The sequence below is a fragment of the Archocentrus centrarchus genome, chromosome 7 (genome assembly GCF_007364275.1).
Source record: "Archocentrus centrarchus isolate MPI-CPG fArcCen1 chromosome 7, fArcCen1, whole genome shotgun sequence".
NCBI classification, from domain to species: domain Eukaryota; kingdom Metazoa; phylum Chordata; class Actinopteri; order Cichliformes; family Cichlidae; genus Archocentrus; species Archocentrus centrarchus.
This window is the reverse complement of record NC_044352.1, coordinates 10595342-10621581: the sequence shown is the minus strand read 5'-3', so window position 1 is coordinate 10621581 and position 26240 is coordinate 10595342. Positions and strand designations below refer to the sequence as shown.

Here is a 26240-nt window from a genome sequence, read left to right as displayed (position 1 = left end):
CTTAGATTAAAACTGTGTTAGAATGGCAGAGGAGTGATGTTTGTTTACAGTGAAATTGCCTCATAGTAGACTACATATGATTAAAAAATTTAAACCTGTAATTTAATTGGAGTAACCTTAGCATCTCAAAATGTCATGATTCCAGTGATCATTTTGCTTCTTCTTTGCTTCTTCACCAGTGAAATATTGTATTTCCTTACCTTTGATATCATCTTAAGCGTTTTGGGTTTTATCATTGAAAACACCTGACTGTCTAAACCTGCTGAGAGTCATGCATCTCACAACTAAACTTCAAACGAACACGCTGTAACAATCCAAACATTTGCCATCATTTTCGGCTATGCGACCAGATAGATTTTTTCTAACTTGACAATATTTTACCGACACAAACGCATCCAGCAGAGGGCGTCGTTACGTTTAGAAATCCTAATATCTGTGTACTGTGTCACTTTTACACATTACAAACAAATTAGGGTATTAAGGGTATAATCTGGGAGGGGAAAATATTTTCCCTTTACTTAGACTTGTTTGTTCCTCCCATAATTTATCAGTCTTAAAACGGAATATGTCACAGAACCTACAGCCTTCCACACCAAAGCTATCACATTCAGCCCAGGCTGATTAGCTGCACGCTGCAAGAAATGTGGTTATATCTGTTATTTTATTTTATTTTCTGGACAAGTCCAGTCGTTTTCTTGAAGGAGATGTTGGATGAACTGTTTAATCAAATTAATTTTAAGTTTGAGTTTAGACAGTTCTAAACTCCCTCTCTCAAATGTATTTTCGTTCTTTTGCATCTTCATACATTACAATTAAATCAATAAACATAGCCTACTATATACTAACTACAGCAGTAAAAAGAATACGTAGTAAAATATAGGCTATGTCACTGGAAAATGTGAGCGACTGGAACATTTGGCCGTTTAAGAGATGCCTTCAAGAACTGTTGAGAAATATAAATTCACTGCTTGAACAAGTGTGAAAATTTGTGCTTAGGCCTGGACAGCGTGGCACTGGAGCTTTAATATTATACAGGATGGGTGTCACCAACTTCGCGGTCCTACTACCACGTGTCTCACCTTAATTCATATTCACCTTTGGCCTGAACTGAGCTCTGCCTTGTTTACAGCTTTAGTTGATGCAACCTTTCTTCCCGTCTCCGCCTCTACGAATTTTAAAAAAAAAAGGGGGGGGGGGGGGGGGGTTCCGTGGCTTAGGTCAAATAAGAGACCTAGTAAAACATTTAGCAAAACATTTGATCTTCATTCGTAGACACCGTCGCTCGTGATAGACGAGGAGTCCGAGCTTCAGCGCGCACGTGAAGGCAGCATCTTTTAACCGCCCACACTGCTGCCGAACAGGAGCCGTGAAGAAGCAGCAGCCGGAGCGACAGACTGAGGGCTAAGTTTGTCCACCCTGGCTTCCCATCACGAGTCGACGGGTCTTTGTTTCTGTGATGAACAAGTACCTCCGCTTTCGCTTAAAATTCACACCTAAAGTACAGGCGTTAGAAACGGTCAAGTGCGTTCGTGACATTTTGGATAGTTTGTAGCAACACAACACAGAGAGAGAGAGAAAGAGGAAAGGAGAGTGAGAAGTGCGAGCGACTCCAAAGTTGACACTTGGCTGTCATGTTTGGTACTTGTTGAATAGGCTGTGTGTACAAACACAACACTGCAGTGTGTGGGGGCGGCAGCGTGCTGGGAACAGGTAGGGCTGCTGTAATTTTACTTTGTTCCACAAGTGGCCTTCAGATTAGTGTTTACATTGTGCTCTAACCTTTAGTTAATGGTAACAGTAGCGTTGCTCTTGGTAGCCATTGATTTCAGCTAGTGGAGAGTTTGTTAATAAGTAGTCCACTTTATGCGCCAATATCACTGGGATAATATCCGTTTAATATGTTATTTACCAAGCGTTTCTTGGATGGTCCAGTTCATTAGGTTTGTTTGAGCTTATTGCTTCTTAATTTTGCTGCATACTAATTAAGAAAAATATTTCTTTCTGTTGCCAGGGTCTTCTGTATCACGATGAGGCAGTAACAACACAAGGACAGTGATGGCAGAGCTGGAGATTGACCAGTCCAACCTTCCACGTGTCCATGAAGGTAGGCTTATACACTCCCACACACACCCAACTTTAGCAGCTATAGAAAGTTCAGACCTCAGGAGAAAACGGGTTTGCAGAATGAACAGTGGTTTGTGGACTGTTCTGGAGAAAAGCTGTATTTTTTTTTTTTTGGTTTAGCCCCTCCATATGCAGGTCAGAGATCAGGGGCAGTTACTGAGCTGCAGACATGGAGCCAGTGGGGATTAAGAGTTTTCATGGACACTTTAACGTAATGGATGCTAAGGGCAGACTTGTCTGCCCATCTGCTAGAGGAAAGAATGAGAGCAACAACTTGCTGTCCTCTCATGTTTCTGTTATGAAGAACTTAGATTGGTACTACTACTATGTACCTTGTATCTGCATTGGTTGAAAACTGTCTTATTGTGTGTAGATACAGTGCAGATTTAATATAAAGACTGTTATGATAAGCATTGTATGTTACCGGGAATAAAGCTGGTACCAAATTGTTTGTTAGGATAGCTGAAAAGTTCCAGTCTATTATTTAATACAATAAAGACTGAATTGCTTTGAATGACATCTTGAGAAAAGGATAAACACACAATTAATATTCTACAAAAAATCATATTTCAAACAAGATTAATTGCCAGCACAATTATTTTCCACATATACTAAGTTAACAGTAACTGAACTTCTGTTATAAATCACTAACCAAGGCAACTTGCACATCATTAATACTGTTCAAACAGCTGAGGTATGAGCAGAGTTTTTCCTGCATCTAAAAAAAAAACTGGCACCCACCAAAGAGGTTTCTGGCCTTCCACCAAAGGAAAATACCTTGGAGTGTGATTAAAAAATAATTGTAACCAGCACTTTTTAAAGTAGGGGTTAATTTGCCCAAGCCAAATATAGCAGGGATGTACTTGTATTAAATAAGGTAACAAAGGCTCTTTGTCTAAAATATATTTGGACCAATCTTGTTTATGTGTACCCCCCCTCCAAAAAAAAAAAAAAAAATACACACACACACACTTCCTAAAGGCCCATTGTAAGCCAGGAAAAACACTGTTGAAGTACCTGTGTGAGTTCAGCCAGCTTTAGGTTTATTAATCTGGCTTCACATGTAGAGTCTGGGATACCACCCATACAGTAAGGACTAAAGCCAGGTGAAAGAAGGTTGGAGTGGGAGGGGATGTTCTGTACAAAGGTTCCTGTTGTACAGCTGTACAGACATTCATCTGATGATTGACAGATCTGACATGCTGGGTGCAGATAAGAGCGAGGAATGAGACGAGCTATATGTGAATTCTTGAGGAAGAATCATTCCAGGTGAAGGTGTTCTTATGTGTTTGTGTTTTTTAGCATGACATAAATGGAGGGAACAAAATGTTGCTCATCCATTGTATGTCATTGTTGTGTTATAGCTATTAGCAGAATGGAAGACATTTCACCCCCCAGTACAAAAGCTTTTATCAAAATGCGTAAAAATTAAATCAATGCCAATCCAAAGCATTATAATCTTTATGGAGGTAGGATATATTTCTGATATGTTTGAGTAATATGAGATTTAACAAGGTATATCTAATAAACTGGCAACAAAATGTGTAAATTGGCTATTGAGAATATTCTTATTTGCAATTAAAATAATATATGATTGCAAATATACCTCCTAATCCTTTATTTTACAGTCATTTTAAGTTATAGATTGAAAATTATGCAGCATAATACATTTTAAATATTGTAAACAATTGTCCAGCATATTCAGAAAGTTGTACTTATGGTGTATAAGTAGGAAGAATAGGACTGCGTATTGGCAAGAATCTGGTGATACTATACTTACCGTGATAATGTATTGTGATACTTTAATCAAGGTGGTATATTGTGGTTTTTAAATATATTTTTAGCAGAACACTCCAACATATGTCTAAAATATGAGCAGAAAGAAAAAAAAAATCACGTGCAAAGCTGCAGCATTGTCTCAGTGTTACTAAGATGCAGTGCTAAATTGGTTTTTTTTACTTGCATATAAGTGTGGAAACATTCACAGGGTAGGAACTTGTAAGCTGTCACGTCAGTGACGACTCATTTTTGACACGTCCAAGCTAATGAATGGGATAGAAGTAGGTCGCAAGCGTTTTTATCAAGGGAGATAATTCAGCACTCCATTCTTGTTTCCACACACAAAGGGCACACTGTGCAGCTTAGCATTTTCATGCTTTATTGAGCAGGGGGCAGTGCACAAACAAAGCCAGTAATAGCACCTATAAACCTGTCAATGACACAATTGCTGTATGTAAAACATCTATCTGCTCAAAGGTTTGTTTTTTTTCTGGTTATCTTCTTTAACAGATAGCCATTCCCTCTTTTTGTCTCTGCAGTGGTTTACTTAATGTCTTTTTGTGGATGCATATGTTTCCGTTTTCCCAAGAGCCAAAGTTCCCCTTGTCCCTTTTCACCTTCACTTTCCTCACCATTTAAGAGCCTTGGCAAAGTCAGCTTTCTTTGTTTTCACTGCACCCCTTATCAGTTCCTGTTTTTTTTCCCTCCTCTCCTGCTCCTGATATAGCCTGATGTGCTGAGGGAATGCAGCTCCCAGAGGAATTCCCCCACCTCCCCCCATTCCTAATTTCACTCTCACCAACTGACCCAGAGTACCATAACCCCTCACCTCTTTTTGTTCTCCCTGACAAACTGGTCTACTTCAGGAGTTATTTGGCCCACAATGCTGCATTTATAACACAAAACAGAGAGCTGTGGGATGGTCAGGCACTTCATGGTGGAATCTTGTGCAGAAAAAGCAGCGAGGAGGAGAGCCGAACAGTCCAGAGAGGAAGGGAGCGAGAGGAGAGAGCATGTGGGCGGTCGGTGGGGGATTTTGGCTGAAAATAGAACCCTTGTCATTTTCTCCTTTCGCCAGTTTCTTTGTTTGGCAGGCACTTGCCACTGCTACTATCCAAGTAGCTGTGAAGATGAAAGTGAAGCATCTCTGTCGGTGTTTGAGCGGCTGCTCCCGGGTGCTGGATTGCTGACATAATTTGCATGATTTTGTTTTAGAAGATTTGTACTGACAGCAATCTTCTAAGCACTGACAGTGCTCTATTATGTGGGAGTTTTGCTGTTGTATTAAAAAACAAAGTGAACGCATTCACCTATATGATTCTGTTGTATCAGTGAAGGTTAAGATGCATTTAAACATGTGGAAAACAGACTTTTCCGTATGATTGTTTAGACTTTAAGTTCATAGAGGTGGTAGTTTCTTGCGTTGTAGTATCCCATTCTCTAATTGTAGTCAAACTAGTGGAAAACAGTGATGTTCGCTTCTTTATTTTTGTTTTTTTAAGATTATGTTGTTGGTCTGTACTCTTCCTCATCCTCAGTGGACTTGTTTTTTTTGTTTTTTGTTTTTTTTTTCTCAAATACTGCATCCAATTTTTGTTCTCTCCTGGATTTTTGATACACTATCCTATTAGGAAACAGACACAACCTTGTTAAGGTCCTTTATTAAGAAGCTTACAGTTGGATTGCCTGCAGTCACACTGAGCATATGTTTTTTTTTTTTGTTTGTTTGTTTTTTTTTACTGCTGGCTTTAAATGCCTCAAACCTTGTTTCATAAAACCTGTTTAGGAGTTCACAATTGCAGTCTCCATGTCCAGCCCCTGTAAGAGTAGTGGTAACGTACTTTAAAGTAGTGTGGAAAAACAGGTTAGCCTGCAGTGCAGACACACCCACATACACATATATGCTCATGCCAGACAAGACTATCATTTCTTTCTCCCGATTCCTTGTTTCGCTCATCTTTCTGCGTTGGAGTTGAGAGTAACTACTTTGACTTGTCAATTTGTACCGTCGGATAAAATCAGTCGTTTGACTTAAACCGTCTTCAACAACAGACTGGACCCATAGTGACAGGTTGGAAATCCATTTAGCAGATAGTCTCTTAAGCTTAGCACCAGGTGTAAGTGGTAATGCGTGTCTGTTTTGGTATAACTCTCAGTGTAGACTTGTGGGGTCATATTGTAAACAGACTCCCTTTGGGGCTTTGTGCTGTCTGGGTGATTTTCATGGCCTGTGACAGCTGAGCCTCTGTAGACTGAAACCTACCCCTTAGAGACTTCTTTTCAGCAGCATTTTTTTTTTTGCCACGGCAGTGTTTCGGGCATTTTTTCACTTCCTTATTTTCAGACTAAGACAAGGAGGATACATCCTCTGATTGTTTACATAATCTTGGATGCAATTGTTATCTATAAAAAAAGAAAATTATTAGAATGGGCCAAACACCTGCTATTTTATTTTCATTCAGCCACTGTATTAAAATCTCAATATATCCTTATTAGAATGAATGGTGAAGCCTCCAATTTGTCATCATCAATATCACCATCCAGTACATCTCCAGATAGTAAGTAAAACTTCAGAGATCTTTGTCTGTCTTTTCTTTCTAACCTTCTTTTTTTGATTTAAATGTGTACTTATTTTGTCTGGGCACCTGTAACAGTAAAATTCTTTTTCATTCCTGCTCATATTGGTCAGTTTTTGTTGACAGTTATGTGTTTATTTTGAGGTCATGGTTAAAGGTAGTATTGTGCTGGACATATGTCCATCCATTTATCCAACTTAGGGTCATGGGGGGCCGTGCCTATCCTAGTTGTCATGCTAGAAGGAAAAATATTAAAAACATCTCTCGAGCAGGTGCACTCAATTGCCCAAGCAGTATGTAACACGACTAAGTCTTCCTGAAAGTATAGAAATATTATCAATGTATCCTTTAGGCTTTAAAAAAAAAACAAACTAAAATTTGTTTTTTTTTTTAGCAGTGTAATAGCTTAACAGGTTATTCTAAACAGCATTAAACATGTCTGTTAACATGTGTATAACGTTTATGGAGCCATTGTCTCCACAAACGTTACCCAGCCTGCTGCGTTGGGATCACTAGATGGATTAGCAGGAAGACAGGTGTTTTTAATTGGCCCAGTCTTTGGCTCAGCATGACAGATTTTCAGCAGTGAGCTAAATCTCCTCTTAGACGCCGTCCTCTGTCTTTCTCTTGGCATTTCAAAGCCTCTATTGTAGGAAAAGGCAGCTCTCTGGGTTCCCTGATGAAAATCTATTAGATAGCTAAGCGGTTTTGGCGGGTCACTGTAAGCTGTGTGTCTGCAGAAATGGAAGAGGTGGAGGAAACATCTAAGTCACAATGCTGCTGTCTATCTGCATTTATTTTCTCCTCAGTAATGTTTGAGTTTGTTTGACAGACCTTTAGACACACATGGGCTGCAGCACATGAGAAGCTGCTGTGCCTCATTAAGGACCACTACAAACACCTGATGTGTTTGTAGTTTGGATTAACAGTCCGCAAATGCTGAAGCTGTTAAGGTTAATGTTCAGATCGAAGAGTGATGCAAAACTGAGGCGTTAATTCTCTTTTTGGCTATTTCTTTGTCTAGCTTCACACTTTTTGCATAGTTAGGTTCATGTGTCTATGTTGAAGTACTGGTCTTTGGCAGCTTTCTTAAAAAAAACAGGTGAGGGTGAGAGTGCACTAATGACATGAAACTGATATGTTTTATTACCATATCTAGCAGCAGGTGGCCAGACTGTTGGATCATGGGATATGAAAGACTTGTGGTTTGATATGGAGAACCAGACAGAGTTGTAATACAGAGAGCTTCTAGCTAAAGCTTTTGGATTTATGACAGCCTTACAGCTTTCACTCAACATACAGTACTTGTGTACCATCTGCATTAACTTGAATGGTTGCAGGTGGCTGTTCCTAAACTTTGCATGCTCATTTGGTAGACATAGTAAGTACATTAGTGAAAGAAAAGTATGCATTTACATATCTCTTAAGATCCTTTTAACAATAAGTGAGAGACTATGCCTTATGTACTTCTGTTACTGTTAAAATGCTGCTCACAGACACACAGAGCGTGAGCATTATTTATGGTGGTGGAGCTGCTGTTTTGCTCTAAAAGTCAGTGACTGCTAATTTTGGACACTGGGATATTGCTCTGAAATGTCGCTACCCTGTTATAAAGATTTTATAAGATCCTTTTATGTACTTAACAGTTATGCCAGAGTGGTGGATGGTAGTTTTGAGGGGTTTTTTTTCTGTTTTAAGGGACAACCCTCTGCTTTTGTCTGTGTCGTGTAAACATCCATCATAACACACAGCACTTGTATCCCATTGTTTCCCTTTGGACAGACTGTTGGACCAAAAGCAGCATGGTTCATCCAAAGGCTCAGCTCTTGTTTTGGATGGAGCTATTGACAGCCATTCAAGACTGCTGTCGGTTTTCTGTTGTTTTAGTCATCATCAGTCTCTGAGAATGTCTCACTTTATTAAACACTTGTATCCCACCCCTTCATTCATTTGTGAGCACTTTGTAACTGTTTGTAAATGTTGCTGTTGTCTATTGTTTCAGTGTGCCAGTGTTTTGCTGTGCTGGAGGATGGAGCGCTGGCACACAACCTGCAAGAGCAGGAGAGTAAGTACAAAGTGGCGTGGCTATTTGACAGCTGCATACAGTGCACATGTCTACTAATTTTGATTATTCATTCTGTCTCAGTGAACCATTACTGTCTGTGTTGTTGGCTTTATGTTTTCCTGAAGAATTCGCTACCGCAGTGTTACGCTACAGACTCACCAAGGACTTTATTTGGAACACCAGGACAATGTTAATGCAGTCCAATATAATAGCTCCCTCAAGTATTTTAATTACGTGGCCAAATTTTTATGAACACTTTGCAGTAACTGTCACCTCTCTGACAGTGTCAACAGAAACAGACTAAAGCCATCTTTTTAGCGGTTGCAAAAACATACAGTTAATTTGCATAAATAGATACAAAACAAAAAAAAAAGATTATATGACAGCCAGATCTATTTGTAGCACATAACATATATATTTCCATGGCACTGTTTTTGGTTGCTGCTGTGGTGTCTCTTTATAGCTTTATGTAGTAAACAAAGTGCCATACAATATAGTATTTTATGATTCTGAGAGCTAAGATACTGCAAACCATGTATTAAATAATCAAAACAGTATAGATTATTAAAAAATAAACAGATTTAAAAGTTTTAAAAATTTAAAAGCAATACAGTAAATATGAATTAATATGTAATAGATCAAATATAGTAATTTATGAGCCTCACATTGCACACTAGCTTGCTATCTGCCCTTTTCTCTGCCTTGCACTTACAGTTGAGCAATACTATACCACCAATGTTCAAAAGAACCAACTAGTGCAGAATGACATCCGTATAGCCAAGAAGCTGCAGGATGAAGAGGAGGAGCAGCAGGCCCAGCAGAGTGCCCTTATCAGACAGGCCTCCAGACAACTGTAGGTGACTCCACAAAGTACATCTCACACTCCTGCCTGCATTATCCACATGTGCTACATAACCCTAAGGTTATTGCATGGAGATTTAGCGCACAAATGTGTGTCTTCATTTACTTTGTTGAATCTTATGTTGATTATTGTATCTATAAATCACAAATATGAGAAGTCATTTTCTTCTGTGACTGTTCTGTAGAGAGGAGCAGGACTTTGAGTATGCCCGTGTGATTCAGGAAGAGCTCCAGAGATGTGCTGAGGAGGCCCGGAGGAGAGAGCTTGATGATGAAGTGAGTTTTTACTAACATCTCTTTGTTTGCATAGCATATTTTATTACCAACCTGTGCATAAATATTGAAAAACACAATGTGCCTAACAGTCAAAAAGTATCTACCTTTACATGTTTAAGAATGGTCAGGAAGGACCACTTTGAAATGAGATGAGTCGTACATTTCAAGGGGTTTATCAAGGGGTTTGCCTGTGTCTGTATGTTTGTTTTTTTTTGTCCGCCCACTCCTCCCTATACGATCAGGAGAGCACATCTTAGGCCCCTGAAGGTTCTTATCTATATCAGATATTATGATGTCATCACGTACCTAGCAATGGGCTAAAATTACCTGTTTTTTACAATTTATTCACCTATAACACATTCTGAAAGCATCGTATCATTTTTATTTCACGACAATAGCATCTAATCTATATCCACAAAGCTTCAGTTACACATGATTTATTATGATGCCATCAGGTTACCTGGCAACAACCTTCTAAGGGTCTAAAATGACCTGTTTTTTGCCTTTTTGCCCCTACAACACCTCATGTGTTTCAGTTTCACAGCAATAACATGTCATTCATATCCACAAAAGCTGAATTATACGTGATATATTATGTCATCATGTTGCCTAGTAACCACCTAGCAGTGAGCTAAAATTACCCATTTTTTTTTGCATTTATGCACCTATAACACCTTATAAAATCTTCATTTTAATTTCACAGCCAGCAGCACATAAGGGTCAAACAATACTGAAGCATGGGCATGCACTATTTCAAATGTATTTCTTAATGTGCATGTCTTTCCTGTGCAAATATTGTTTTTAAAGTCAAGACCACAGGTGACTAGTCAGCACTGTAGAGAATGCTGTGGAAGGTATACATGACATGCTCCTTCAGTGAATGATTTGCAAGGTAGAAAATCTGTTTTCCTATACCACCCACTCATTTTTGTCATTTTAATTTAAAAGATCCACTGTATTAAGCTTAGCTCAGAACTGAATGGTGCCCCCGATAATAAGATAACACAGTCTTGACAGCAAACTTTGCAAAGTGAAATATTTTGAGGGATTTGTTTCTGAAAGAGGAACAAATCCTTTCCAATGGGCGTCAAGTTGCCAGCAGTAACCAGAGCAGAACAGAATACTGTATGAACAAGTTTAACTTTGGCACAAAGTAATACTTGCAGAGATACTCAATTCGTCAACAGTATGAACCTTTCTTTTTCTGGTTTGTTTAACAGATCGCATAAATGTATGTTTTTACCTTTGTATGACATACATACAAACATATAAAACAATGTGAGAAAACAGATGAAAAATAGAGAAAAAATCATTTTAAAAGGATTTAGTAACTTTTTCAAATGGTGTAAAAAGCAGAATGTGAATTAATACCACTGGCATTCCCCTTAAAGTCAGCGAAATCACACTCAGCACAGGGACTCGTGGACTTACATGGCACTTAGGATATATTTATATATCATTTAATTATACGCCTGTTACAACAGTTCAGGGAGTATCATATGGCTCATTCTGCTCTCTCTTAGGACTAACTGAGTAAATAATGAATCCCAATTGCAGCAAAGTGCTGCTCTGGGCCTCTGGTGTATCCATCGCTCCAAAAGAGGGCTGTAAAAGCATGGTCAGCTGTTTAGCAGAGACAGTCTGTCAAGTGATGGTGGCTCAAGCAGTTTCACTGGTACTTAGACCCAGACATGGACCAGCAAGCTCTTTGTCCATTTTCACACATTTAGTCGTGCAGAACATGCACGCTATAGTTTACACCCTTAACTGCAATTTAAGAAAGAGACTGTGTTTAAACAAGAGTGTGATTCAGACTGCATTTGGTTGTCCTTTCTATTAAAAGGTTAAGATTGTTTGAGCAGTTACTTACATTTGTAGTAGAGCTGAGAAATAACGTTCTCAATTGTGTTTTCCACAATTTGCATGTCTAAATAGATGAGTTAGATTCTAATAAAATCTGTAACAGGATGATATCTTGAATATTATTTTTAGCCCCACTAGCAGTCCGGCTCTACGTACAGCAGTATTGCTTCTGACTAAAAATATCTCAGCAGAAATCTCTATCCATCCATCCATTTTCAGTTGCTATGACATGAAGAATATATCTAGATGCCATCATCCAGTTCACTGCCTTGTTGTATCACCTTATACTTGCAAAATAAGTTCCATGTCCATTATACGTAGCTGTACTTTAGTGCTAATTAACAGACATAACTTGCTAAAGTGTGATGTATTAGCATGAACTTGATAGCATGCTAGCATTAGCATTTAGCTTAAACACCACTTGACCCGAGGAAAACCTTAAAGAAATGCAGGTGTAACTGTGTATAGAATGCAGTGTTATGCAAAAGTCTTGAGCCATTTCTTGTTTTTATATTTTGCTGGGAAAATGTTTATTGAAACATGCAGACATACATGGAAGTACATTACATAAGGTAAAAAACAGTTTGTGCAATTGTAACAAGCTTAAAAGTCAATATTTGGTATGTCCACCTTTATTGTTAAACCCAACCTGAACTCTCTTAGGCATCTTTCTTGTAATTTCTTTAAGTAGTCTTCAGGAATAGTTCTCTAGGCTTCTTAAAGGATATTCCAAAGTTCTTCTTCTCTGTCAAGATGGTCCCACACTGCTTCAATAAAGTTGACGTCTGGGCTCTGTGAGGCCATTGTGTGTTTTTCCATCCAGTTATGCTTTTACACAATGGCAGTGTGTTTTGGATCTTTGTCATGCTTAAAAAAAAAAAATTGAAGCTGTTGCCATTCAGATGCTTTCCAGATGGTATTGTATGCTGGATTGAAATCTGACTGTACTTTTCTGTGTTCATATTTCCATCAATTTTGACAAGATCTCCAACACCACTGGTTGAAATGCAGCCCCAAACCATGACTGAACCTCCACCATATTTTACAGATTGCTGTAGACACTCACTGTTGTATCTCTCTCCTGAACTCCTCCATGCATACTGCAGAACCAAAAATTTTAGATTTGGTTTCATCACTCCATAAGACCTGGTGCCACGGATTTTTCCAACCAGTTCTTGTGTAATTTGATCATTTCTGATTAGGCTTCAGCAAATGGTAGATGGAACAAATGAAGGTTCAAATACATTTTTCAAATCTTGTGCCAGGTCTTTGCTGGATTTTTATTCCTATTTCTTACATATGACTTTCAGATACTTTCAGATGAAAGCGGCAGATATTTCACTTCTTTTGTCCTCTACTTGTCCAGTTTCCTCACATCTTTTCAAGGACACACTGTTTTTGGCTAATAGCTCTTTGGGAATCACCTTGTTGGTGCTATAATTAGCATAGCTATTTTATCCTTGTCAAACCGTTATCTTTGGCATTTTTTCTTAGATTCAGCTAAAGAAATTGGAACAAATGATGTGTTTTTGGTATTCTCACAAAGTGCCCAGAGATACAAGTTAAAATTGGTTCTTTGCTAAGTTGTCTGTTAACTGTAGACACAACACTTGTTCATTGCATTATAGGTGGCTCTTTTATGCTTGAATGATTCATAGGTCAGTTACTTAAGAAATGAAAAACATTCCTCTAAAAATGGTCTGGTAAAGTCTGGCTTCTTGGAAGCAAAATATAAAGAAATTAAGGGTGGCTCAAGACATTTGCACTATGTAGATCTAGTAGATCTGTAGATCTAGTGTTAATAGTAAGCAATCAGAAGTTTAATTTGTACCATCTGATTCCAAATCTAAGTGTTACAATATAAATATAATGCTCAGGTAGTTTTTATGTTTTCCACGTATCTACTTCTAGTTTGTGGTATGGAAGTGAACCTCTACAAAGTGTTGTAAGTACAAAAACAATTCATCTTGCAGCCAAAACATGGAGCAGCCCAGCCAGATGGTTCTCATCAATCACCTCTCCCACGTTGTTTGAATGTATACACACACACACACACACACACCGCCCAATAATGCTGTCTTTATCTTCATGCATTTTACATGATTTGCTTTATCAAAAACAAAATCATCCGATTCTTTGAATTATATAAGAGAACATTGTTGCTGAATAACTAGAAGAATATTGAGGTGGAAAAGGTCAGTCAGCCAGCCACGAAAACTCTGTAGCTGGTCCGGTTGTCTGTGTCACGTGGCCACCACAGCAAAGTATTTTCTTTACATGGCAGATTCCTTTTTTTAGGAGGCTGTGTATAAAAGCTCCTTGTTTGGTGGGTGTGGGTTCATAGAGGCTGAAAGGTTCATTCATCACTATAAAAGGAGTTGAGTTTGAACTCTGTTGTTTACACTTTACAATAAATGTAAAGCCTGGTTTACATTTTGGGTTTGCAGTATTTCTTTTTTGTGTTGACATGGGGATCAAATGATAAACTATTTGTGTACCCATTAGCTTACCTTCCGTAATGACTGGCTGATCAGAGGTGTTGATGAAATATTTGCCTCCCTGTAGATCGTGTCTTTAATTAAGGAACAGAAGGCGTCAGGCTGTGCAGTTTTAAATGCCAGATCCCTGTGGCACCTCATGCCTAACCTGCCATGGCAAGCTGCTGATTGTCTGCTGATGCTGGCAAAGCGGCTCACACAAACGTCCTGATTGCAAGGCAAAAGCAGCTGCGCTTGCTTTTACTCATGATTTATGTTGTAAATGTAGCCCACAGAGGGAGATTTCATAAAATGCACTGGTTGAATTTTGCTGATTTGTTGGTAACAGAAAAGTAGCACTGAGATATAAAGTGAAGCTGGGTCTCCCAGAGACATGCAGCTGCTCTTCTGGTAAGAGCGAGCAATCCCCAGTAACAGTGTTACTTCAAGTGGAGCGATGATGTCGACCTGCTTCTGACATGAAGTTGACTTTTTTCTTAATTTTTTTTTCTTGCAGTTTCTATTGAATCAGTCAGAGTCCTGAATCCTGTGGTGACACCACCCACCTAGAGTGGACTTTGTGTTAAATAACCACTATTGTCACCTCACACAAGTACCAAATGAGCCAGCATAGCTCTGCATTTGGTGTAGACTGCTCTGTTGACATGTCCAGTGGCGAAAGATTCCCTTCTTCCTTTAAAAATGTGGTCTGAGAGTGTGGTCCATTTTGGTTGTTACTTCGCCAATGAGAACAAATCTAAAAGATTTAAAGAGTAGTGTGAGGTTTAAACTGATGATATGCAGCATAAGATAGCTTTCTATTTTGTACATTATGGAAAATAGCAATAGCAAAATAATCCACATGTCAGATGAAATTGAATACATTATTTTAAGGATAAGATTTTGCTTCATTGTCAAATTGCAGCCATTGATTTTATCTATGTTACACTGCCCTCTGTTGGTGGAAAACGGTACAATATATACGGCGCCTCCTTCCTTCATTTATGCTGTCTCATAGTTGCACACCAACAGTATAATCTGACCATTTATAGTGTCATTATTTTAAGCAGGAAAGCTCAAATTTTTGTTTTTATTTCCTTGTTTTGTCCTTTCTGTCTTCTTTTTTAATGAGGACAAATTAAAAGATGAGTGATACATTAAAAGATTCTGTCCTTATTGACATTATTGTATAAGGGTTCCAAGAAATGCCATTGGAAAGCCTGAAAGTCATATTAGTTTGCACAATGTGGCCTCGTTTCCACAGGAAATTGCCAAACGGTTGCAAGAAGAGGAAGAGCAGAGGATCAGAAGGCGAAGCAGAGGGTCAGGGAGCTATAGTGAAGGTACAGTTAAACCATTAGTGCATATACTTATGTAGATTATTTAGAAATTGTGACATTTTCAAATAATTTTGGGGGGATATTTTTAAAGATTTGCACAAATGTTTGTAATGCTTTCAAAGGACATAACCTTATTTGGCTTCTTACTAAACATGCTTTTGTGCTACTTCTGCTCACGGCTGCAGCTGTATTTAAATCATTCTCCACAGATATTACAAGGCCATGAACAAAAAAGTCGCTCATTCATTCATGGATATCCAAGTGATATCTTCATAATGTGTTTTGTTCTGAATTACTTTCATGTTTGTTTTTGTGTTGTCTTTTACACATAAAATTATATTTGCAGGGCTCATTCTAGTCTCTAAATGCACCAAAATGTGTCAGTTATGTCTGAAACATTTATACTAATTGTACATGCAGCTGTTTTTATTGCTGTGTTACTTCATCATTAATTGCACTTGTCTAATAGTAACTACTAACAGACTCATCCACCCTCCCTGCTTTTTTTGTTTGCATGTTTGGCATTAATAAAGGCAGCACAAGTGACCCTGCACTGCTATCCCTACAACAGCACACAAACAGCAGCCTTCGCCATGGGGAGGAGCAGTACCCTATCACCACCACCAGGTGGCAATCCTCTACTTCTCACTCAGAGATAACTGGGGCTCAGACTGACTCCCCAAGGGGGTTAGCGGCTCAGAAAAACACAACTTCATGGTCAAATCAAGGACACCGCAATTCCATTAGGCAAATTAGGAGTGAATTGAGAGAGCCTTTGAGTGAAAATTCAGATGACTCGGACACAGTTTTCTCTGAACAGCTTTCTGTCTGGTCCCAGAGACTGAATGAAAGACTCAACACGGCACCTCCTCGACAGCGGGCATCTTTACATCAGCCACAAGAGAGAAATTACAGAAGCGTTTACTCTCGTAGAACAATCTCAGATGAGTTCAGAGGCTGGGAGGAGGAGAGAGAAGAGTGGGATGAGGACTTTTATGAAAATGGTGATCTGAATGAAAGGAGGCCTAAGAATCATGATAAGGAGAGGAACTACAGAGATGAGTATGAAGTTTGGCACAGAAGCAGAGGTCAGGATACAGACTCTCAGTTATTCGAGGTTAGAGAAAGACGACATAGTCGCAGTGAATCTGTTAGGCTACGTGATGGGAGTAGACGCAGCAACAGAGACTTAGCAAGGACCTGGAGCTACAAGGACAACCCTGACAAACATGTCCGTTTTCAAGATGATAACAGGAGGTCTTCCAGGCAGCAGAGTGAAAGCAACCAAGTGTGGGAGATGCTGGGCCATATCCTCAGAGAGAGAGGTGTGCCTGTGAGGCTCGGTGGCAATGGGGCGCCACTGCAAATAAGGCCTCAAAGCAGAGACAGCCAGGTGCTTCATGGGAGTGAGGTCTCCTGTGGCGACTCCCAACCACATCAGAGAGTCTTCCAAAGAGCTGCTACCACCAGGCACAGTTTCCATGGAGATATTAGGGAGAGGAGGAGATTGTCATACCGAGAGAACAGTGGGAGAGATCACAGAGAAGACCGAGACAGGCACCGTGATAATGGAGAGATTTATGAGATTAGTAGAAGAGACTCAGACCTAGCTAAAAGAGAAAGACAAGGCAGTAGAAGGTGGACAGAGCACAAATACACTAACAACGATAAGAGGGGAGAGAGGAATGTAAATAATTACAGAGTCAGGAAAACAAGAAGTGAACGCAGTCATTTGCGCAGGACCAGAGAAGAGAGCTTAAGCTCAGAGGAGGAGCAGGATGTGGAGAGGAGAGTAAATCTACCCCGTCGAAGAACCCCAGAACGTAGCCAAAGCCTCAGCACCAGCAGCAGGGCTTCAACCAGGGATAGGTCAAGGCGCATGGCAGCAGGTAATGCTTAAACCTGCAGCCAGCTCTAATCTGCAGAGGGAAAGCTTCCAACATGGCGCTCTCCCTCTTTGTGTACATCTGTTCTTCTCATCTTCCCTTAATCATCACCTTATCTGGAATGGTGTTTTAGTGGTGAAGTGGGGCATTTTCTTGTTTCATATCTACAAAATCAGTGGTCTGAAATAATCTTTGCTTTGTACTTTAATTCTCTACTTTTTCTTCTTTTTTATCTTGAGGGTTATAAGAGGATAAATTCCAGGGAATCTCTTTCATTCTACATGTTTTCACTTAGTGGTGTCATTTCAAATGTCATTGTTATTGTCATTGACCTTTGGCAGGTTCTTTCAGTAAACTTGAATGATTAATCACTGATGTTTTTCGAATCATGTGCTCATTGTCATCGTGGTTGCACAATCTTCTGTGAATTTGAACCTGTCAAATTTCACGTTTAGGAGCATCACTGCAACCAGAGTTGAGTGAAACAAACCTAAGCCTGGGGGAGCTGCAGCAGGTTCTAGAAGATGAAGAACTGGCCCTCAAGCTACAGGAGGAAGAGGAAAAGCTTTTCAGGAGGGTATTTAATCCAAGAACCTGATGTGATTTGCTGTAGTTTTAAGAAGTTAACAGAATTTTTGTTTTGTTGATTTTAACATTTTCTGTCTTTTTCTCTCAGCCATCTCAACATTCCTCTTATTCAGAAAGGGACTTCAGGGTAGCGCAAGTGGCACAAGATGAGGTATAATGACATGTCATCAGTACCCATGTGTCGCATATTTAACACCCACCTTATGTGCAATATCATGCTATGTTTCTGTGCTAGGAAATTGCACGTTTCATTCAGAAGCAGGAAATTAAGTCAAAGCCTAGATCTCGTGAGCTGGAAGGGCCTGAGTCATGGCGCGAGCATAGAGCGATGATCAATCATCACGACAGACGAGCTGCAAGAGAGAGACAGGTGTGCTGAAAGATGGTTAGGACTTGGTACAAACACATAAGGTGTTTGTACCAGCTCAGTTTTTAAACAAGCCAATGAAGTGAGAGAAACATCTTTGTCCATTTCAGGTCCAACGAGAGAGACTTGACTCTGAGGGCCTTCCTTCCCCAACTGAGGACTGCTCCCCAGAAAATCTTCCACCCAGTCCCACCACCACTACACCGTAATGAAGAAGTTAAATCTTTTAATTATTACTATAGGTCTGATATTTAGCAAATATGCTGACTTATAGCTGCTGCATTTACAGACCAGCCCAGCAGATCAGAAACATTGCAGAGGAATTGGATCCAACCTTCCAGGCCAGAAGGCAAGGCACAATAAGCCTTCAAGTGGGACAAATAGGTATTTAAAACTGAAATAATAACTCTTAAGAGTCAGACTGTTAAAACAGTAACTTGACCCTCCCTTTCATGTCCTTTTCTTCCATTATAGGTCCAGCTTCTCAGCCCCTTCCTTTGCCACATTCAGGCTTAAACGAATCCCTTGAGGAGCCTACATTTATTCCGCCAACAAAGCGTCAAACAGACAAATCAGGACGAAGTAAATCCAAAGAGAAGAAGGAGAACTGCAAGCAACAGTAATCTCCAACAGCGTGTTCTGCTGTAGGGCATACACAGCTTATTTTATAACACTTAATCAGTTCAGCTAGAGTTGTCATTGCTTATAACTTTAGGGGTGAAAATGAGAGGAAAGCATTCAACCAGCTGCCCCTATTAGCACTCTAGAACAGTGGAACAAAGATACATTTTAGAATCTTTCTTGATTAAGTGAGTAAAGATGACACTTTGATGTCATGCCTTTTATAATTGCTAAAGGGAATTGTTGGGTTTATTATTGTATTATATTTTATCTGTAGTTAACCTGTATACTGTCAGCATCCAGTATGTCTTCACAACTGGGTCTCTCAGTCCTCCTTAAGTTGTGCCTGAACTTTATTTACACTACAAACACACTAAACTATCCAAGTAGACTTCTAGATTCTGCCAGGTAGTATAACTTCATCACATTGTCTGAAGTGTAATTTTAGCACATTTCCTGGATTTGGGGGATCTCCTTAAGGATGTCAACATTAATCTTTACCAAGAAGACAAATCAAGGCATGAGCGTGATAACCTTCAGCCTGAGTATTTGGTTCTTTGGCAAGCTATTAATAGTCATCTGCTTCGTTTTTCATTTTGTCCTATGACAATCAGACGTTGTTTACCTTTTATAAATGGAAATCCCAGTTGTTGAAAAACTGGATCACATTAGCATAACGGTAGGGGAAGAATCTGCAAAAATGTAAACAACTCCAACTCGGCTGAGGAAGTTCATTCTTCTCTTGGTGACACTTCGTGTAATAAAGCAATCGTAAGCTCCGAGGGTTACCTTGGAGCTCAGCTGCTACTGTTAGCTTGTGGAACTTAGAATTACATTTCACAATCACTGAAATCCAACACCAAAGAACCAAGGATCCCTGAACTAAGACATCTTGCATGTTTCCCGGAGCCAGTTGTAATCACTTTAACACTATTCCTAATGTTGACTAGGAATCTAACAGAGGTGATTGGATTTGACTTTTTTGCATGTATTACTATTTATTGGTCTGTTTTTTTTTTTTTTGTATGTTCTTACTGCCACGTTTAAACCCTTTTCTTTACACAAATGAAATATGGCACGATGAATGCAACTATTCTGTACATAATAAATAAAATCTTTATTGTCTGTTTAAAAATACCATAAAAGTACAGTGTAAAAATGCATATACCACAGTTTCATACAGTATCCATGGAAAGCTAAAGACATGTTATAGGAAACTACCATAAGGCAGAATTAAACATTCAGTTACATCAGGTAACAGTTGATGGGTGTAATAAAGTGCTACAGTCCTATAAAAATGCTACTGTATGACATATAATGAATGGACTGTAATGTTGAAACTTGCAGCACCACCTGTGAACTTTGATGTCTAACTGATTTTGCTTTGTTGGAGCGGTGACTCATAAACTGATGTATTACTATAGACGTGGGTAAACGTTTTCAGGCAAAGCCCACACGGTATAGGTCTCAAATGTTCCATTTCATAAAAAAAAGCATGCCTGTCACAGACCACGAGAGAAACACAATTAAAAAATGTGTTTGCTTTAATCTTGCTGCCCACTCTGCTGCTCTAGAAGAAAAATAAAAGTAACACTTTACAAGGCTGTCTTCGGGGGGGGTTTCCACCTGACCCTTGAGCATATCTTGCATAGCTGATATTTGTCAAGTGTTGAGCATTTTAGTTCAGAGAATTTCCCAAGACAGTTAATAGATGACAGATTTCCCACATGGCACTTTGAAGGAATTCCAAAAGCTTTTGGGCATTTAATTTTTAAATAAAGGCGTCTGATGTAATCTGATAAACACGTACTCATACGGCATGTCTTAACTGGCTCAGTGATTATTGTTCCAGCTGAACAAATATGCTTGCCTTCCATTTGAAAACAACCCTGTACACAGTTTTAGGTTTCCCTAGTGCTTCATGAATTTTAGGTTTATCTACTTAAACCAGGGGAAGTCCCTTCACTGGACTTTTTTGACCAGTTAAGCAACAGTTGGAAAGTCCATACAGTTCCTGGTAAAGAGGCTACATGTAATAATGTGTCTAGCTACCTATTTTCACAATATAACAAATAAAACAGACAAAATATAAATGATCAACCAAAAAAACAATCCAAAACAACAACAGCTGTAAACAGCACGTGGGTTGCTATGTTGATCCCTTGAGCCTACATAAAATGATACTATTGGGAGGTAATATATAGGTTCAGACTGTGCTATGACTAAACTCAGCCTGTTAGCAGACAGTTTTTTCGCCCACTTGCGCACCTACCTGCACTGTATTTTCACACTGAGCAATCCTTGGCACTTTTACCGCTCAGGCATGGAAATACCAAATTAATGAAGCACATTCATACTCTTACTCACTGCAGCTGCTTTATAGTCTACTGGACTAGTTGAACTTTCTTTGAATGTCATTTAAAAAAAAATAAAGGCTGCGTGGGGTGTTTCTTTTTTTTTTTATCACTGTTCACCTTTTCAATGTTATTTTATGACTGCTTTCAAGTTTCAACAAGGAAAAAACACAGCCTCACCCTCTGTTATAATTTACAAGGTGAATAAATTATTGTTGAGTCCACTTTTTTCCCCTCTCAGAATTCCCCTTTGTGTGTAAACTTGCTGTGTCATTGGATGATCACTAAAATTTTGTCCTGTGTTAATACTGAGGAAAAAAAAATACTTCTGATCTGACCTATAGGATTTTGTTTGCTTGTTTTGTTGTTGTTTTGTTTGTTTTTTACAGTAGCTTATGCTTTTCTAAACAACATACAGTGCAGACAACTGGAAATTGTGGGATTCTTTCATTTACACCTAAGCGACTTGGTATAAAAAAAAAAACATAGTTCAAACTTATGGTTCAGAATGATGAAAGGTAATTCCAATTTTAGATGTGAAACCCTGTCTTTTTTTTTTAAAACAGATTGGAAAAATCTTCTATCATGTGGCTGTCTAGTCCAGTTCCTTCCATTCATGCAATCAGCTGCTCTGAAGAGTCCTTGGAATCCAGTGACTCTATGCTGCAAGTGCTGCCTTGTTCTTGCTGAGCCTCATGGAAACTGCACTCTATTGCAATTAATGTCCTGGGATCATCTAAAGGAGAAAAAGAGGGAACTGTAAGGAATCAAAATTTTTAATCACTATGATTCAGATGTTGCAGTCCTCTGTCCCGAAATACAAGAGAAATTACCTGTAGGTGGTCTAATTGGGGGCGGTTTTGTACTTGTCTTTTTCTTCTTTCCTTTCTGGAGCTTTTTCACAAGGATCATCATAATTAAGATGGTGATGGTGGTGACAAAAGCCAAGCCAACTAGACCAAGGAGAACAGGCCATATTGGGTTTGCGTGATCTGTTTCAAAACAGCACATTTGTTATTGACTTTAAATAAAAACTGAATCAGTATGAGAAGAGGAACAGAATCATGTCTTACCAGGTGCTTTTGTACTGATCACAGGGTGAACTGAAACTGGAAAGCACTTAATGTCATTAAATGCATCTCCCTTGGCTTCAATCACTTCATTAGGATTGGAGCACCTTTGAAAAACAAAGAGTGACAAAAGAATTCCAGTGATTTTTTTTTTTTCTCTTATTCATCAAATGTGTTTTTACAGCAACAGCAAAACATTGCAGTAAGTAGTGAAGGGTATCATCTCACTTGACACTCCAGGGTTTGCACTTTTGGTGAACTTTGTCGTTAAAGGTTCCATTTGGACATTTTCTGCAAGAACCTGTGCACAAAGTCAGTGAGTTAATTTACCACTTAATCCAACATGTGTCTCATCTGTGCCAAAATCAGGTGCTTATTATTTCTACTTTTACTTACGATCAGCTGTGGGTTCAAAGCCTTTGGCACACTCCTCCACACAGAAGGAGCACTGGGCATTACCACAAGTGAGTCCTTCTTTACAGCCACATTTGGTATCAGTTGTGGCAGTGCAATTCTTTATAAGGACTTGAGCACCTAAACATATGAGAAAAACAACTGAAGGATCTTGTAGTAAAGATTTCTAGATTAGTTCAGAATTTAATACATTACTAAGGAAATGCTTTTTATACAATTGTGACTTAACTAATGCACCAACATACCTACACACTGTGCACAGGTGACACAGCTGTATTCTTTAGGCTTCACTGTGTATGTCCCGAGCTCACAAGGTTTACAAAGCTTACTTGGGTCTGGACCACAGTCCTTGACTAGGCGGTTTCCTACAAACATAAGCATGGCAATAACATACAAATAAATTTCAGTGTGCTTGAGTTCATCAACATTGTAATATATCTTTATTCATGAAAAAAGTAAGATTCCCCTTTGAAGGCTCAAAATTGTAAGATGGGAGATTCAAGAAAAGTTTGAATTCTAAAAACTACATTTATTAAAACTCTGCTGCTCTGGAACTGGATGTACAGGAATGAAATAGACAAATTCTCAATATGAGAACTCCAAATTATTGGATTTATCAGCCGCATCATCATTGCCTTTGTTGTGGCATTAGGTGAAAAACCACTGAAACTATCTTGGCTCACATGTAACCGCTGCAGAGGAACTCAAAGGCTGGAAAACAATCTCTCCCCCCCCCCCCCCCCCCCCCCCCCCCCGCCCTTCTCCTTTTTTTCTCAAAGATGAACACTGCGTTTAACAATGTGGAAAGACAGAGCATTTCTTATCTCCGTCATGAATGCACACCATACTACTTTAAGTGTAGCATTTCAATTAGAAGAGAAAAACCAGGTTTTTCTCTTCTAATTGAAATGCTACTCACACACACAGTACTTAACAGTCTTCGTTAAATGAGAATCAATATATTTGCAAACTCTTATGTGCTCAGTATTCCTTTCCTTATTACTTACCTGGATGACAGATGTCACAGCAAACGTTGCTCCCCCTTTGAGTCCATTTCAGGCAGCCTGTGTTGACCTGGCCGACACTGCACTGAATGCTCAGAAAGAGAACCACCAGCCAAGCGATTAGATCCATACTGCCGTCAGCTCTCCAGCCTTCAGGGTGATGCAGCCACTTCAAGAAAGAGTTGATTTAATCCAATCCACGAAATATCGCTGCTATCGCGTCCAAACACGACTATTCAGATTTCCTATTTATCTAAATCTGCAGCTCCTCATCCAGTTATTTGGCAGCATTTCTCTGTAGTCTACTCTTATAAGACGACTCTTTACTTATGTTGTAAGACAGGTTATAAGACAGGTTATTAACCCAGGCAACTGTGAGCGAGCCGCTTATATTAAAAGGGGGCGTGGCCGAGCCCACTCAGCTCCCCCATTGGCGAGAGCATGTTCTTCGTTTTACTTTATGCAACTAGTATTTATTTCTAAATAAATAAAATAAATCAATAAATAAAAATACTGAAAATTCAACACACAGAAAGAGATGCCAGCATATAGAGCTGTATTTCAGCTCTGGCTGTCAGGTTGCCAATTTTCGTGTCTTTCCTTCTCTCTCAGTAGCCGCTCAGACGCCCTGATAATCTTGTGTTTTGGTTTTCATGCTCGAATTAAACTGTAACGTCAGATCTGTTCTGCTCTGTTCATAAAAAAATGTACTATGGGCGCCTAGATTTTCCTGGAATTTAGATGCCATTGCAATCAAGTATTTGCAATCTCACTGACACGTCGGTACGATTCTCCAGCTGCAAATGTAAAGGAAGTTATTACGAATATGGCAACATTACTTTATAGTAGCCTTTTCTTTTTGAGTATACTTATACAATATACCATTTCCTAATAAAGCATTGAACTCAACTACTAGGCTTGGAAAGGCGTTATCACTTTGCAATCGAAATAAAGTTTATCATAACCTGTTTTGTCTATAACGGAAAAAAAATAAAAAAAAATAGTCCTAAAATGGGAATTGTAGACTTTTACTCCAGAGCTTCCCAGACTTTAATTTAACGTGATTGGGTTTAAACTGTATGCTTTAATAATTAAAGCTTAAAGATGACAATGCCATTGTCGTCCTTGCGTGAATCACTGTAACATAGTATACATGGATTATACACAAAAAAAAATGAATTAATTAAAAAAAAATGCAAAACTGAGCTGGAGCGTTTAAAAAAAAAACGTACGGCATATTTTTAAAAGACAAATTTACTAAGATATGATTTTATTCACAACAGCGAACGTGCCATTGTTTTATTGAATCTTAAGCATGACTAATACTAGATGAGTCACAATACACAAGGCCTCATGCCCGGAGTCATAAGTTTATCTAAAGGGCACTGAAAAAGCAAAATTTCCCTTCATCGCCTTGCCTGGTGGTTAACACTTTTCATTCCTTGTATTCTAAACTACATGTGGCAACAACAAAGCCCGTACTAATGAAAGAGAGAAACTGAAATTAAAAAGTACTGCATGAATACCTAATTTTTCCCAAAATGAAAGTGGGGCTTTCAAAGGTGCTATTTATTTGTTGGGATGCCTTAGATCAATTGATCAAGCCTATCCCAACGTGAGTGACATTTACTTCCTTCGAAAAAGGAACTGTTTCCTTACAGTAAGCGGTGTGACTTTTTTAAAACACTGTAAATTTGCTGACAAATGCTGAGGTCTTACGAGATTACCTATCAGAGTCAGGTTATCTGAGGATGTCCAATATTATCCTCACATACAAATCAAACTTCCAAATTAAATGAAAAAAAAAAAATATATATATATATATATATATATATATATATACACACACACACACACACCACAAAGTTCTTCTGCTTAGTCACGATTGCGATCATGATCATGATACTTTAGTGACATTTGCGTTTGAATTTCTAATGCGTCATTCAACCAATCGTATTTTCAACTCGTGTTCGAGTACATGTATGTTATCTAAAATTGTGATGTCAGCAGCTTGTACCTCGTCTGCCAACGCACCCCAGGCTAAGAAACACCTCCCACACTTACCCTTCAGCCTCCTCTTAAAAATTCAGCAATGAAACATAGTAAAGCCCCATGTCAAATTAACATACTGACTCGGGAAATACTGGGTTGTTCGGTAAGAAGTGTAGCACTTCATTCTGCTAGTAAATGAGTGTGTGCTCGAATTTGCATGTAGGCTGACATAAGCTTCAGCGACAACTCAAACTGCAACTACTATGACAGAAGGCTTTGTTCATGTGGGACTACATGCTTTCACATTGACCTGTATTTCAAATAGCACGCAGGCGATTACAGGTCATTGTGCTCTTCTGCGGGGTGCTGCTCTAGGTGTACAAGTTTTAATCTGCCTCCACAGCACTTCCTTCCTGGCGAACCTTTTATAACACACCCACCATATATGTGGGTGTGTGACGTCACGCAACACGCGTCGTCTGTGGTTGTAGATCAAGCAAGCAGGGGGTCTCTGTATACTACAGATTCATTGCAATATAGCCTTTTACAAGTAACACCAGCCTACTGGGAAAGTACACGTAGT

The 26240-nt window shown here is 39.0% G+C and overlaps 2 protein-coding genes across 5 annotated transcripts; one reads left to right on the top strand and one right to left on the bottom strand.

Annotated features, from left to right (window-relative positions):
• Positions 1-1273: 1273 nt before the first annotated feature.
• On the top strand, positions 1274-19952 carry ccdc187 (coiled-coil domain containing 187). 4 transcript variants are annotated; one of them, XM_030733867.1, is made up of 13 exons: positions 1274-1710; positions 2012-2104; positions 8482-8544; positions 9259-9397; positions 9591-9681; positions 15286-15364; positions 15895-17250; positions 17703-17824; positions 17924-17986; positions 18071-18205; positions 18313-18407; positions 18492-18586; positions 18677-19952. In XM_030733867.1, exons 2-13 carry the CDS (start codon positions 2056-2058, stop codon positions 18823-18825), a joined length of 2436 nt encoding a protein of 811 aa, XP_030589727.1. In that variant the 5' UTR covers positions 1274-1710; positions 2012-2055; the 3' UTR covers positions 18826-19952. The 4 variants fall into 4 exon arrangements, with proteins under 4 accessions (XP_030589727.1, XP_030589726.1, XP_030589725.1 ...); XM_030733866.1 differs by lacking the exons at positions 1274-1710; positions 2012-2104 and adding exons at positions 4796-4925; positions 6400-6461; XM_030733865.1 differs by lacking the exons at positions 1274-1710; positions 2012-2104 and adding exons at positions 5903-5974; positions 6400-6461.
• A 1449-nt stretch (positions 19953-21401) lies between these two features.
• tnfrsf9a (tumor necrosis factor receptor superfamily, member 9a) lies at positions 21402-24008 on the bottom strand. The gene is made up of 7 exons (XM_030733869.1): positions 23669-24008; positions 22907-23026; positions 22644-22781; positions 22476-22548; positions 22251-22354; positions 22011-22169; positions 21402-21913 (listed from the first exon to the last, which is right to left on the bottom strand). The coding sequence occupies exons 1-7, from the start codon at positions 23793-23795 to the stop codon at positions 21792-21794; spliced, it is 843 nt and encodes a 280-aa protein (XP_030589729.1). The 5' UTR covers positions 23796-24008; the 3' UTR covers positions 21402-21791.
• Between the last annotated feature and the right edge of the window lie 2232 nt (positions 24009-26240).

Coding starts and splice junctions, on each gene's coding strand:
- ccdc187 (XM_030733866.1), top strand. CDS start 6,401: ATGAATGGTGAAGCCTCCAATTTGTCATCATCAATATCACCATCCAGT. Junction 9,398..9,590: donor AGACAGGCCTCCAGACAACT/GTAGGTGACTCC, acceptor ACTGTTCTGTAG/AGAGGAGCAGGACTTTGAGT. Junction 17,987..18,070: donor CGCAAGTGGCACAAGATGAG/GTATAATGACAT, acceptor TTTCTGTGCTAG/GAAATTGCACGTTTCATTCA.
- tnfrsf9a (XM_030733869.1), bottom strand. CDS start 23,795: ATGGATCTAATCGCTTGGCTGGTGGTTCTCTTTCTGAGCATTCAGTGC. Junction 23,027..23,668: donor CTGTGACATCTGTCATCCAG/GTAAGTAATAAG, acceptor TTATGTTTGTAG/GAAACCGCCTAGTCAAGGAC. Junction 22,549..22,643: donor CTTTGAACCCACAGCTGATC/GTAAGTAAAAGT, acceptor CTTTGTGCACAG/GTTCTTGCAGAAAATGTCCA.